This window comes from Sebastes umbrosus, chromosome 14 (assembly GCF_015220745.1).
Source record: "Sebastes umbrosus isolate fSebUmb1 chromosome 14, fSebUmb1.pri, whole genome shotgun sequence".
Lineage (NCBI taxonomy): Eukaryota > Metazoa > Chordata > Actinopteri > Perciformes > Sebastidae > Sebastes > Sebastes umbrosus.
Window position 1 is genome coordinate 4,569,978 of NC_051282.1, and position 16,069 is coordinate 4,586,046.

General features: G+C 38.5%; 1 protein-coding gene across 1 annotated transcript; it reads left to right on the forward strand.

The window, feature by feature from the left end:
* The first annotated feature begins 8,391 nt into the window (after window positions 1-8,391).
* On the forward strand, window positions 8,392-12,752 carry si:dkeyp-72e1.6 (transmembrane protein 238-like). Its single transcript, XM_037791323.1, has 2 exons — window positions 8,392-9,090; window positions 12,565-12,752. The coding sequence occupies exon 1, from the start codon at window positions 8,531-8,533 to the stop codon at window positions 9,071-9,073; it is 543 nt and encodes a 180-aa protein (XP_037647251.1). The 5' UTR covers window positions 8,392-8,530; the 3' UTR covers window positions 9,074-9,090; window positions 12,565-12,752.
* The last annotated feature ends 3,317 nt before the right edge of the window (window positions 12,753-16,069 follow it).

Below are 16,069 nucleotides of genomic sequence, written 5' to 3' on the forward strand. Positions count from 1 at the left end.
TGTTTTTGTTATTGGAAGAACATTGCGAGGCATACAAATCACAGAGCAAACTAGTCTTCTATTTTTTCTCATTCATTCATCATCCTCACAAATGCTTCACAAAATTATTATTCAGCACCTCATTACTATTATCTGCTCTGCAAATCAACACATTATGGTGAAAAGGGCACATGTTCAAAATCCATATTTTCTTTCCGTGAAGACTCGGCCATGTATAGAAAGATTACGGATGGCAAAGATGCTCCCTTAACTCTAGTTGTCAAGTTGACGAGTCTGTGAACGGTGTGTCTGTGTGTTTCATCCTTTGCTGTGGTTGAGGAAGAGGCCAGCAGAAAGGCTTCATTGCCCTCTTGTGGTGAAAACATACGAGATTCATCCAGCTCCATCAGTCTACTTACAAGAAGCCTTCTATGAATCTCATCATGAACACTCTAGGTGAGGATGTCTGTTATGGGGCACATGACAAGTTAGGGAAGAGAAGAAGTGTGCAGATAGAGGTAACTTAAAGGGGAACTATGCCCATTTTCAAAATTCATACATGTTATTCCTGTGGTCTAAGACAGTCCAAAAAAATATTAGTAAACATGAACAACTCTCTCCCAAATCCAAAAAGTAGAGCACTAAAACTTAAACGTGTGATGTCATAGGGTATAAAGTGTGGAACCGCTCCATAGACGATGAATTTAGAAAGATGTTCTAGATGACACTGAGAGGTTGACCTCTGCCAGACAAACGGAGGCTTCACCCAGAGAGAGAGATGTGAAAAAGTCCTGACTCCAGGATCAGAAAAAGTAGCATCTGGTGCACGCCTCTCCGGCAGTTTCCGGCTGCGAGCCTGCGCGTAATGCAGCCTCCAGATGATGAAGGAGGGTGGGGGGGGGGGTTTGATGGGAGCAGTTGTCCAGCAGCAGTCAGTCTGTGTCAGCGCCGGTCCAACAGGGAGACACACAGATAGGATTTAGGTAAGATGGAGATGACTATGTAATGTTTAAAACTTGTATGTTTATTTTATGTAGCTGATCAAATGCTTCTGAACTGATCATTCACATTAATCCTCCACTATAGATCCATACAAAAGTGTGTTTGCTTGCTGTCAGAATGAGATGATGTTGTTTGTATTCGTTGTTCACGGTGAATTTGCTGTTATGCACGGTGATAGTTTCTACGTTAGAGTTCAGGCTTCTTCACATTTTATATTTCATTTTGCAGACAGGTTTCCTGAAAATTCTTTTTCTCATCAAACTAGAATAGAAAACTGTATCTTAAAGATTGAAAGTACGATATATTTCAGTACTTTTAATAAAAAAATAAGTCTGATATTATTCTATGTTTCTTATTGTCAACAAATCCTATGAAAAGACCAAAAGCAACAATGAGTGTATCATACTAACAAGTATTGTGTGTGTATCCAACGCCTGATAGATCTTCTGAACCATAGAGATCCCTAGACCTTTTTACCAATGTATAGATTGTCCACCACCATACGCTTGCTTGTTTTCTTTTTTTTGCTGTCCTTCCAGATGGGCTACAGAACTTTGCGGCGTTCATTTGGTCATTAAGATCAAATTTGGTCCTTTTTATTTCTTTGGCTTTGCTTTTGATTAGTTCTTTCTGTGGAAAATGTTCAAACTTTGCGAGGACAGGACTCTGGATTCTTGGTGTAGCAGTACGGTGTACTCAAAGCTTCTGTTGTTCACAGTGTACGCTGTCAGCTTTGTTGTAGGGTTGTCGGGTGAAGTTTCAAGAGAAGATCAGATTATCTCGCATGCTTTGAGTTAGCAGGTTCCAAGATGTTTTCTTTCACAATTTGGCTTTCTCCGGTGATGTTTTCAATTTGTTCGTTTGAACGGGCTGTGACGAGGCGTTTAGTTTTTCCGATGGATGTGATGTGGTTGTGGGCAAATTCCAAGCTTAGCTCCTTTATTTCTTTGTGAACAGATGATTAGAAGATCAGGTTTCTTGTTAATGACGGACAGGACGCTGACCTCGATCTCTGTGGTCTGTAGGTCCTTTTTGTCCGTGGGATGAATCTTGTGTGGATTAATCCGCCGCTCAAAATAGCTCCCCAACAAATGGACCATGAATAAGATTAGCTGAAAACTACAGTGACCAGCTGTTTGAGGACATACCGAGCCTTTCTATAACCAGGTCACGGCCATGCTGTCGGCTCTGCGAGACCGTACTAAGGCACAGCGGTGCTTTGAGCTAAACGCTAATGTAGGCATGCTAACATGCTCACAGTGACAATGTCAACACGCAGATGTTTAACAGGCATGTTTAGCATGATCACCGTCTTCAGTTTAGTGTGTTAGCATGCTAATATTTGCTAATTAGTGGTAGGCAAACAGCATAGCTGAGGCTCATGGGAATGTCAGTTTTGCAGGTATTTGGTCATAAAACACAGTGTTGGACAAATTCGACTTTTGACCTGATGATGTAAAATCAGAGGATCACCAAAGTTAGGACAACCCATACTGACGGGAACATGAATGTGTGTGGACGGACAGACTGACCAACTTTTAGCATTGCTAAAAATGGGACTATATATACTTCAGTATTGGCTTTGGTCTTTTCACGGGATTTGTAGACAATAAGAAAAATGTAGAAAAATGCAGGAATTTTCTGTACACATCAGACTTTGTGATGTGTCTGTGGTGTTATCTGTGACGCGGTGCATCTAATCTCAGCAGAGTCCTCCAGTGTGACCATGCTCTCCTCAGCAGTCACCATATCAACCATGGATCCTTCCACCCAGGACGGGGATGACACCGAAGCCTCCACGCTGCTCAACCCTCTCCAGGACGGGGAGTCGCCTCACGGTGAGGGCGGTCTGGCTCCATCCTGTTGGCTCCTCTACTTTAAGCCCATTGTGGCCATCGGTGTCGGCACGCTGCTGTTCGGATCGGGCACGGCCCTGTCCCTGCTCTACTTCACCCATGTGGGAAACATCTCTTACCTGTTGGGGCCGCTGTTCCTCTCTGTTGGTCTGATGTTCCTGGTCACAGGCCTGGTCTGGATCCCCATGCTCAAACAGAGCCTGGTGCAAAAGTCGCTCAACCACGGCAAGGGGCTACAAGTGGAGCACAAACACCACTGATGGGGAACTAACGGGACCCATGGACCGTCTGCTTTGAAAGCACAAAGCAATGTGTACAAAAGTATGTGGTCACGCTTTGGGACAGTATGGACTTGCTTTGTGGGAGTGTTGGATCCGGCATTTTTGGAGCTTGACCCATACCTGGGACTAAAAGTCAGGATTTCTCAGCCTCTGCTGTTGCCTCTATTTTAGCATTCTCAATTTGAATCTGTCGATTGAGACTGAATTGCCATTTTGGTTTCACTTCATCATGCAGTCTGACATGGTGACCTTGTCAAGCCCTTTTCTGTTTGTTGGGCTAATCAGTCGAAAATACTTTACAGTAGAAATACTAAGATCATCAAGTCCCCCTCCCCCAAATAAAACCATCGACAATAAAGTATCAAAATGTTTTTTTAATTTTTAAAAACTGATCTGAAAAGACTGTTCTGTTATATTGTGTGACATTGTATGTCCCAACATGAAGGTCTCTGTCCTGTGAAAACCTTGTGTCTCCTAAATGTCAACTTTTAACGTGCTAAGAATAACAGTCCTATTCAGCTTTGTGACAGTGTGTTTTAGATAATCCAATGAGGTTTTAAATGGTTTATTTAGTCTAATGGTTACGTGTCCACAGGCTCCTTCCTTTCCACGCTTCCCATTCATTGTCTATGTAAGCAGCCGTGCAATGCATTCTGGTAGCGTGGCGGCGCGATTCGAGAAACAGAGCGTTGCGACGGCCGTTCCTCGTTTGCATAAAGTTGAGTCTACTTTAGCTAGTCTACTTTATGCAAATCATGGGCGTCCGACGCGACTCGCCGCCTCTCGAAACTCCCGAGAATCTTTTAAAATAAACGTTGTCGATCCAAAATAAAGACAGATTTAGCAACTGCACGGCTTATTTCTTGCCTCAAATGTTTTCAGAAACACATTTCAGTGAACTATTTTCGTGAAATAAGAATAGAAAGTTTAAAAACGAGTCGGTCTGAAAGCTGGGAGCAGCAGCCCACGGAGGGAAAGCGTTCGTATGGTCGCTAGAAATAAAATTCTGGTAATGAATTTACTGATCTATTTATATATTGACCTCAAAGTAGTAAAAATGGAATGTATTAGTCTAAATAAATAGTGGAATAAGCCTTTAAAGTACCCGCTAATGTACATGTATATGGGTTTTCATTCGACCTGGAAGCTGGTTGGTAGATATTCCAAGCCAATTGGCTAAAAACATGGAGATTTATTATATCTTCACATTACAAATGATTGCATCTTGACCAATGTGGACTTCTTTTCTCTTTTGTTGTACTTCTATGTGATATCACAGCTTCTTTCTCTATTCAGCTTGAATAAACAATTTCCCTACCACTTCAAACTACTGTTATTTTTATTATTCGATTTGACAATAGAGCGTTAATGAACATGCAAAACCATGAAAGACGTGACTTTGACTATGTATTAAGGGGTTTAGTAGATCAGTAGGAAATCCTATTATTCATCACTTTAAGTGCATAATGTTGAAATACATACCAGAGTTTATTAGCTGTAGACACATCAGGCCTCAGTGGTGAACCTGACCTGGACCCATCACAGCAAGACTTCCCAGATGGATCATAATAGTATATGAGGCATAAAGAGTTTGGGCTTCACAGTGCTATAGCCAATGGCGTGGAAGCATCCAATTTTCATGTTGTTAACATCTTAGGACGACAGATGTTAACAGATGTTAAAAACCTGTCATGTAAAGACGTACATACTGTATCTTGCATGACAAATTAAACACTTTTTGACTAGCTGGCTGGCTAAATGGTTGTTATGTCAATTTAAGAGTTGTTATTTCTGTAAGTCAGCTTTATAATATTTGTACAGTTAGGTTAATCTTTATTTATTTAATTTGTCATTAACAAAATATAATAACAATATGTACATTCAAAACTGTTCATGCCAGGGGTACAATAAAAAAGTATAATTAAAAACGAAAAAATATAATTAACAGTAGAGAGATATACATAGAGACAAAAAATACAAAATCAAAATAAATTCTCATCTGTCCATAAGAAATTTATCAAACACAAAGCTGATTCTGGTTGCCTTCTTATTCTTCATGTTTTTAATTGTGGTGCCACACTGCCTCAGTTCTTGATAAAAATGTTCCAAATTGTGTTTGTAGTCCGACCATCTCTTCTTGCTAATGTGGAATTTTCTCCAAAATAGAATCAACTGTACAAAGAACATAAAATCTTTATCCTTCTCATTACCTTCAAAACAAATAAAAATGTTTTTTTTCCTGAAATTCAATTGTTTGTCCAGTTTTCCTTCTTAAATAATGTTCAACATCCAACCAAAATATTCTGGTATACATAGAGTGATAAAACAAATGACATATTATTTCTTCTTCTAATTCACAGAAAGTACAAGAATACTTACAATATCAATTCTAAAACTCTACAATGTCTTTTTTGCTGGATATATGCGGTGCAAAATTTGAAAGGAAACGTCTTTAACTTTACTATTGAGACAGAATTTATCCCCAACTACCCAAATTTTCCTGCTAAACAATTTCTCCATAAAGTGAAGGTCAAAAGAATCTTCCTGGAGGCAGAGTCACAGCTTGTATGCAATAACTTATGTATTTATTAGAGAATTCCTTGTTGGTAATGTCGACTTCTCCAAGGAATATACCACTATTAAATGGATCCAACCTTGAAATCTCCCTTACTGAACCTGCAGAGCATCAAACACCACTGCATATACTATTTCGGAGTAACTGGTAAACTAAATTTGGAAAGGCATTCATGGTCAGCTAGGTTCATCTTATTCATGCTTGTCATAGTTTTTGTGGCCGTTTTTCCAGCTCTGACTCAAGAAGATGACGTCCCGATTCTTAATACCGCCTACAAAACTCTGATTGGCCAATTGTCTCTCCAACCGGGGACACAACAGTAGATCTAACTCTTATCGCTGAAAAAAAAACGTACGGTTTAGCTAGTGATTCAGAGGTCTGGTACCAGGCTTTTCTTCGTCCCCAAACTTGATGATGTGAGTGCAACACTGAATCACTGGCGTAGCCCCGTGGTACAAGGCGTGAATGCGGCTCTAAAACCCCTCTACATATGCAGCTTTTAAAGGGAATATGTCCTTATATGTCCTGTGTCCATTTTCTCTATTTTATTTGACAAATGTGTCGCAGGCCGTCCCACACGAGTCATTTTCTGCTGCCCATCTGTCTCATTGTGTCCTCGTTGGTTGATGCTGTCTGTTATTTATTTATTTGTCATCTTCTCCATAAGCCTGTCTGCTCTGTGTGGCTGCTGTGTTCTGAGTAAATCCTTTAGAACGAGATTACTGAGGCAGAGAAATGCTACTGGACGTATCCATCTCTGATTGTTCTGGTTGCAGACCTCCCAAACTCCACCCCAACACACACACACACACACACTTCAGCTTTGTGCCGTGGCTCCAGGCCAAAGACCAGCGAATGAACTGATGTGACCTAATCTAACCTACAGCACGTCCATCTGTCTATGTGCAGTCTGCGAAGGCAACAGCAAACCATCCAGTGAGACACTGACACAAACATGTATAGAAGTCTGTAAATGTTGCCTGTTTTGCTGGTTTTTTTTACATTGATTGAACAGCAGTGAAGAGCTGAGTAGTTTTTCAACCACTGCAGATTCTCAATACCAATACCTGTTAACCTGCACCATTAACACTTATGGGGAGATTATGAACACAATAACAATCTATTCCATAAGAAAAGATTATTTATATTTCATTCGATTCAACTCATATTATTATTATTACAAAGAGTTCCAGTACAACAAAATGCAGTTTAGCATTTAAATTGAAAGCACAGAAGCAAACAGACAAATAGTTTTGTCCTTGACCAACTTCAACAGTAAAACCACACTTGGACATTGATGCATTAGTATAATAATTCAGTACTTTCACTAATTTTGTCATTGTATGCATCACTGTAGGTCAGGGGTCAGCAACCTGCGGCTCTGGAGCCACACATGCAGCTCTTTAGCTCCTCTCCAGTGGCTCCCTGTGGATTTTTATGAAATGGAAATGAATAACAGTTTTTTGTTTACATTTTCATTTTTATTTATCATTGTTGTAGGTTTATGATACGACGGATTATTAGGGCCACATTGAGGAAAAAATAAATAAATCTGAGATTTCGAGAATAAAGTCATAATATTACGGGAATTAAGTCATAGGTTTACCAGAAACAAAGTTGTAATATTATGATGATAAAGTCATAGGTTTACCAGAAAATAGTTGTAATATTATGAGAATAAAGTCATAAGTTTAAGAGAAAAAATTCGTAGTATTATGAGAATAAAGTCATAATATTATAAAGTAGTAACTTTACGTGTTATTTTACTTTATTCTCGTAATATTACGACTTTTTCCTCATAAGTTATGACCTTATTCTTGTAATATTACGAATTCTTTTCTTGTTAAGTTATGACTTTATTCTCATAATATTAAGACTTTTTTTCTCATAAAGTTATGACTTTATTATCGTAATATTAGGACTTTTTTCTCGTTAAGTTATGACTATTCTCGAAATATTACGACTTTTTTTTCTCGTTAAGTTATGACTTATTCTCGCAATATTACGACTTTTTTTCTTTTAAAGTTATGATTTTATACTCGTAATATTACGACTTTTTTCTCGTTAAGTTATTACTTTATTCTCGTAATATTACGACTTTTTTCTCATTAAGTTATGACTTTATTCTCGTAATATTACGACTTTATTTCTCGTAAAATTATAACTTTATTCTTGAAATCTCCGATTTTTTCTCCCTCAATGTTGACTTAATACTCTGCAGTACATTTGCACTTTGGCCCTCACTGCATTAGAATTATATACTATATACTTAGACTATAAACTGTGTTACCTTCATCACAATGATCAAATGTTTTGCGGCTCCAGATAGATTAAATTTTTTACCTTAAATGTCTCTTTTGATAGTAAAGGTTGCTGACCCCTGCTGTAGGCTATATATTACACTAGGAAGACTCAGTCCACACATTAGCTTCTTTCATATGTATTGATCAGCCTACTGGAAGTGAAGTGGAAGCTCTGTAGTCAGGTCAGTGAGTTATAGGCTGAGGTACAGTGTGGAACACGTTCTGTAACACTCACCTGTTCTAATTGCAGGTGAATCAAATAATCCATAAGAATAATACCAGTACCAGCTCGTTACCGGCCAGGTATCCCGGTAGAGCTCTCAGCCCCTCCTCCAGTGGGCTCCTTGCCCCTCCTCTGAGTCTGACAGGCAGACTACCTACCTGTCCTCCTGAGCGAGCCTCACCTGCCTCACCTGACTCACCTGACTCACCTGACCGCCGCTCTGAAACCCAATGCCGGGACACAAAGGCACCGGGCAATAAGCGGTACAAGTCGTCAGAGAGTCGTTTAGGGTCTATACTGTATATGCCGTCATGGAACCGGAGTACCGGGGTCTGGGTCGGTGCGTGTGCTGCTTCTGGCTCGCGGTAGCCTTTGACGTGTTCGGTCTGCTCGTGCTGCTCCTCGGGGTGTTCGTCAACGTGTTCTTCTACGACCTGCTGATCTACGCGGGAGCCATCGTGATCTTCCTCAGCCTCATCTGGTGGGTGTTCTGGTACTCCGGGAACATCGAGGTGCCTCCGGCGGAGCTGGAGGATGATGTGGGCTTACTGAAGAAGGACCAGGGCGGCGCTCTGAGCGGCATCAGCGGCGCGGTGCGGCGTCTCTCCAGCCGCCTCTCCAGCGGCATCAGGACGTCGCTCCGCAGGAACAACGGAGCGGCACCGTCCGGTACCCGCACGGGCCGCACGCAGAGGTCAACCGGAGGGCCAACGGCGGCCCCGCGGGCGGAGCATTTGGAGGTTGCCATGGCAACGATTACCCCACAGGAGGATACCCCGCACTATGCTGTCTCATCAGTGGAGGGCTGTGACGTCGAGATGCCGCACACAGCTACAGAGACTTCACCTACATAGTGGAGGCCGACAGATAGGTAAGGCCTTTCTTCTCTTCTTCTTCTTCTTTCATGTGTTCATATATATTATATACACTGTTGAGAATTCCCCAGTAAAATAACAGTAAAGAACTGGCAGCAGGGTTGCTTTTATGTTACTGTAAAATTAACATTATTATACTGTCGCTGAAATGTACAGCTTTGTACTGTTAATGAAAAATACTGTTTGAACTGTTTTTTTTTATTAATTTCACAGTATTTTACAGATAATTTACTGTTTAAAGATACATTATATAGCACCTTTCGTTTACATTATCTTACTGATTTGTTTTAATGCACTATTTAGGTTGTATTTTTTACATACATTTTAATAAACATTATTTTTTGCCTAGATGAATAGACTTAGCAGGTTACAGACATAGGAATAGTTACACTAAATACAATTAAAGGCACTTGTTAGGAAAAAGGCTATAATAGACTTGTTGACACTTTTCCCAAAAATGTCTGTCTATAGCTGGCTACAAGCACAGAATGCAAACCAGAACAATATGTGAGTGAGGAACAGTAAAGCTAATTCACTGATTTTACAATCATGTACAATGTACAAGCCTCACATGTGCAGATCAGGTCCCAGAATTAAAACAATACTGCATGAAACTGTTACTGATGATACTTTAGACAGTTGATCAGCAGTAAAGGGCTGTTTTTTAAGAATGCATTATAGTTCAGTTAAAAAACGTCCTATGAGTGTAATTTAACAGGTTTTCTTTTGTATTAACAGTAAAGCACTGTTTTTTAGCAATAACAGGTTAATACTGTTGAAATCCTGCTGTAAATTAACAGCAATTGTTTACAAAGTATATTGAGTTATCAACTAAAATGTTATGATACTGATTGGTTAAATGTTTGTTTAATTTAATCAATCCTTAACTCTGAAATCAATATGATCAGCGTTATGCATTTTACAAAGAAAGATTTGATGCATTTAGATTTTAATGAATCTCATCAATTGAACTTAAATTTTTTTTTAAAATTGTAATTTTAATTAATTTTTGTTGTGAAAAACTTCTAGAAAAATATGTAAAAGTATTCTTTAGAGGAGGGATGGAAACACAATATTAACAGGTTAATATAAACCTTTTTATGATAATGTATTACTATGTTTCGGTAGTGACAAATTTTGGGAGAAGAAAAACATTCCAATCCAGTCTGAAAATAACTTTCATTAGATATGTGTACCCTAGATATGGTACAATATATATATGGACAAAGTTTTGGGATGAAAAGATACAAATTTCAAAATGTTTACAACTCTGACTTTGCACCAATATATATATATATATACATATATATATATACATATACTTTATATATATATATGCATATATGTATTTATATGTATATATATGTACCCAGCCTACATGGTTATGTGGGCCCCACAGGGGTTATGCTGGGGGTACCTGGGTACCAAGTGGGTATGAGTTGGTATGGGCATCTTATCTGGGGCCCACTTGGCTCAACTAAGTAGGTCCCACATAGGCTCCCCATGTGGGCTACCCATGTGGGTTCTAGGTGAGTCACTAATGGGAAATTAATGCATGGGCTCAGAATGGGCAACACAAATGGCGCCCACTTGGGTTAACTAAGTTGGTCCCACATTGGCTCCCCATGTGGGCTACCCGTGTGGGTCCTAGTTGGGTCACTAATGGGAAATTAGCGCATGGGGCCAACATGGAAACCGTGGACAAACCCACTTACAACCCATATTTCAGGCCATGTAGTCCCCATGTAGTTCCCACATAGAACTTAAACCTGGGGCCGAGATGGGTTTTGGTTTATGTTGCCCAGATTGGGCCCATATAACACCCAGTGTACTCCTGCATGAAACTCACAAGGGCAATTGGCATGGGGCCATTATGGAACCATTATGGACAGTCCCATATAGGGCCCATTTTTCAGCCCATTTACTATCCACATGGGCCCTATATACAAATGTTGGCTGGGTAGTAGCCCATATATATTGCATGTCTGCAACTTGTTCTCTACTCATAATGTAGGCCGATATTTATTTTTTTTACTGCACAACCTGCACCACAGTTTACACATTTTACTATTATACTATTACTCACCTGCATGGCTACCACAGTATATCATATATCATATTCCTATATTTGATTGCAGCACTATTTTAATTTGACTTTGTTCCACTTATGTAATTTTTCTTTATACATACAGTATATATTTTTTATGCATATCTATAAGAGCGCTGTTGGAGGGAGCCTGAGACCTAATAATAATAATAATAAAAAAAACTGCTTCACTGTAACTGTTGTGCATATAACAGAAATGTAGCATATAATAAAACACTTTAAACTTCAAAATATAATACTAATATGGTGATTGTGGAAAGCAGCGATGTTTCATCTGAGGATTCTCATTTTTAGACCCATCTATATTTAAACATTTGGCAATTCACCTTCCATGGTCTGCAGATAACAGTCTGTGACCCCATCCATCTAAGAAAGCCTTTATCAGGCACAATAAAGGGACATTTTCTAATATCATATTTATTATTGTCTAAGCTTTTGTTTATTTTTTTTTCTGTATCGTGTGCAATGATGTTTTCTGTAAATCGTATGTCCCTTAGGTCTGGTGGTGATAGAAAGGCTGTTTCAACTTTACACTGCTAGGAATATAATTCTAATGAAAAAATACAAAACCGTTTTTTTTTAATTCATTTTTGTTCATGTTTATTTGTAGAATGTAAAATCCTCCTCAAGTCATTCAAACCCAAATTCCCAGTAATAACACTATGTCCTCAGTGATAGCTTTGGTCCCACTTCTAAAAGTTTGCTTTGATATATATATAAATATATATATATACAGTATATTCCATTGGTAAAACATGGTCTCAACACAATATTATAGGAATTTGATCCAACAAAAGCTTATTAATATAATTATTATTACTTTATTATCAGTGAAAGTGAATAGGCAGACATCAACAAAGTGAAATTTATAGTATTGTATTTGTGTGTTTGACGTCGGATATAACATCATATATAAAACCTAAAACAAACACATGTAAAATTAATTGGGGGTTATGGACACAAAAGGAATCATAGTCCTGTTGTAACTTTTTTCACTAGCATAAATTATCTTTATTTAATAAAACATTCTAGAATACCACAACTATGAAAAACATGTTGTTTTTATGGGGGCGTTCTCCTGGCTGAGTGACTTCATTTTCTTTCAGTCTGATGTGGTTTAAATGTGGAACTAAAAGGACTACCTGTGCTTTGGCAGTAAAGAATCTTATCACTGGACAAATCATTAACCACCATCCACCGCTCACTAAAAGACAAGCCCTTAGTTTAAACAACAGCAAGCTTACCTGAAACTTCCTTCTTCTGATCACACGTCAACTCAGAAACAAAACTCATGTCCACTCTGTCTGTGCACACGCTTTAATAGTGATTAATAATGATCATCCATTCTCTACCCCACAGACAGCAGAGAGCCTGCCCTACGCTGTCTGCAGCTGTCTCCAGTTGATGCTCAACTTTTTTTTACTATTTGTGTGTTTAATGTGAAATTATTATTGATTGATGATGATATCTGGAAAATGTGTTGTTGAGTCTTTATTACGTACTTTATTAAAATGTATATATTTTCCTAATAAATGTTATGTTTGTAATCAGTATGGCAGCATCCATTCAGTCTGTTTGAGATCAATAGACGTTACTATTACAAAATACACACATTACAATTTTAGGACAGACTTACAGTGTCTTATTCTCCACCCAGTGTCTTATTCTCCATCCAGTGTCTTATTCTTCTATCCAGTGTCTTATTCTTCTATCCAGTGTCTTATTCTCCATCCAGTGTCTTATTCTCCATCCAGTGTCTTATTCTTCTATTCAGTGTCTTATTCTCCATCCAGTGTCTTATTCTCCATCCAGTGTCTTATTCTTCTATCCAGTGTCTTATTCTCCATCCAGTGTCTTATTCTCCACCCAATGTCTTATTCTCCATCCAGTGTCTTATTCTCCACCCAGTGTCTTATTCACCACCCAATGTCTTATTCTTCACCCAATGTCTTATTCACCACCCAATGTCTTATTCTCCACCCAGTGTCTTATTCTCCATCCAGTGTCTTATTCTCCACCCAATGTCTTATTCTCCACCCAGTGTCTTATTCACCACCCAATGTCTTATTCTCCACCCAGTGTCTTATGGGGCTCCTCAACGGTACACCCATGGTCCTATACATGTTTTCTATTTATATGCTACCATTGGGTCACATCATCAGTCAGAACAATATTTCCTGCCGATTGTATGCAGACGATATGCAGTTTTATCTTTATATTAATCCTAACAACCTGAGCAGACAGTTGATTTTTCATGACTGCATTTATGTCATCCAACACTTCCTTCAGTTGAATGTCAACAGAAACATTTAATTAGTAACTTCCTGGTTAGAATACTGTTATACACTTTTCTTTGGCAGGTCTAATCAATATTTTATACTAACAACGTATCAAATGACAGTGTGAAAACAATGTGAAAGGGGTTGCTCGTAGTGACGAACCTACAGAGAATCACCTGAATCTGTAGCTCCACTCGGCTTTACAGTGAGTTTCTGCTAATTACTTAACTGTCCAGCCCACAACATGACTGTTCTGGTTCGCTCTCACTGGTCTCATGGTGTCATTTTCGGCCAAAGCAGGCAGGTCTTTTTAGCAAAAAAAGTTTTGATAAACCCACTGTACACTACCTGCCCAGCAGCAAACAGCAGACAGACACAGCTAGACAGTAGCTGGTGAACACTGTGGAGCATTTAGCAGCTAAAGAGACATATATTTCCCTCAGGCATTGGTGGAGACCAAAAACAGAGCTAAAAGAGAGAGAATATTGGACTTACTCCATCAGGTGGACAAAAACACCACTCCAAATGAATAATAATGTCGCTTATAACTGCTGGATGTGTTAATAACCAACAGCTTGCTAACAAATTCCCCAAATCCACTTAAAAGGTGATATGTCAATGTTGTGTTCACAACTTGTTTCTGCTGCCTCCAAGTAGCCAAAAACATCTGTCACTGAAGGTTTAAGTAATTCCCACAGGTGTCAGCTCTACATCAATATCAGTCATAATAGCTGGTAATTACAACTACGCAAGGGAGTCACAATGGATACCAAAAAGCCTACACCACCTTACAAATCATGTAGTATATTTTTTTTGTGGCCTGATGAAAATCCATGCTTTCAAACTTTCTTAACTTGTATTTGAGTAAAATAAAAACATTAGGATATACGACAGAAGACACACCCTTCAGGTAGTCCATAAAGCAAGAGCGGCTCCTGCTGTGATAAAAGCAGTAAATGTATGGATGTATGGTTCAGGCTACCAGGTTTATACTGTGACCTTGACCTTATTAAAGACTATGATTATGATTTCTATATTATGTTACTGGTTAGTTGGGACCTACTGATCCTTCTGGGCACTTTAAGTTGTTGCAGCAGCCAACAGGTTACAGCGGGGAAAGCTGAATATAAATATATAATGTAATCAATGAATGTGCACTGGTGGCTGACTTAGTTTTGGTGAGCAAAATATCATACTGCTGTGTGTAGCTGGCAGCAGGCTTCCTTGTTCCCACCCATGTTGATAACAAGCCTCAGCGTCTAACCTTTGGAACCAGTTGGTTTTATTGTACTGCTGTTTCCTCTGACTGTAGCTGTGCACTTCTTCCAATACTACTGATTCTACAGCTACTGCAGAGTCCTATTCAATCACTTTCCATGTTGACAGGTTTACTGTGAAAACTTCATCATTGGTTCCAAAGGTGGTAAATAAGTCCCTTACTTAACACATCAAAATAATTTTGCCTTACATGTAAGGAGAACAAGTACTTTTGCGACATCATAATGCTACATCAGTGTCACAAAAAGGAACAAAATAGCTGAGCTTGAAACAGGTATAAGATGAGTAGTGAGAGAGAGTATGCTTTCAGTTTACTTTGTATGTACTTATCAGAGATATACTTAACAAGATTATACTTGGCTTATACTGACAAGTATAGAGAAAAGTCTAAGTCTACTTGGCTTATACTGATAAGTATACAGAAAAGTACATTTGGTTAATGTTTACTTTTTGATAGAGTAGCCTGTTAGAGTGAGGGAGAGTTGTAAATGTATGTTTTGATATGAATTTACTTCAATTCATCAAGATTTTTCTACGTTTTCCATTTTTCACTGTAGAGGCATATGAGAAAAACTGATTTTCACTCATTTTCATCACAAAACATCAGGTCAAATAGCAAAAGTCTCCTTATGTAATACATAAATCACTGGCTGAGTATTATAAGTTAAAGAAAACTTACAAGTACACTTTTAATAAAAACTATTAAACTAGTAGTTTACTGAGAGTATTCTAAAGTGTACTTTCATAAACTAAAACGTGGGCTACACATAAAGTAAACTAACAGTGTAGCTATAAGTTCACTTGTAGCATAGCTGTGTTATCAAAGTTTACTATTCTTACACTTAAAGTACACTTAAAAGTATACTTTTAGAAACTAAAAAGTGGGCCAATTTAGTCCCAAGAAGTATTGAATAAGTACACTTACAAGTATACTACTAGTACATTGTTATTAGTATACTCACTACATAAAGTATTCTGTGGAAATATACTTGAACTTTATTTAAGTTTACTTCATAATAACAACTTGAAGTATACAACTTTTCCGTAAGAGAAGGTGGAGGACCAGCCTCTCAAAGGTAGGCTGGGATGGACCGCATGTGTTTGATGCAAATTGAGAAATATAAAATGTTGACAATAAGTCTTGTTGTAAGAAAGCATCATTTTTTTAATTTTACTATCTTACTATTGTATTCAGACATCCCATGTATGATTTGTCTCAAACTTCGTGACAAGAGTCTCACAATGTCTCCTCCAACTGTTTCTTTTTCTAAAGCTGCTGTGTGTAGGATTTGAAAATATCACTTAGGCGAC

Coding starts and splice junctions, on each gene's coding strand:
- si:dkeyp-72e1.6 (XM_037791323.1), top strand. CDS start 8,531: ATGGAACCGGAGTACCGGGGTCTGGGTCGGTGCGTGTGCTGCTTCTGG.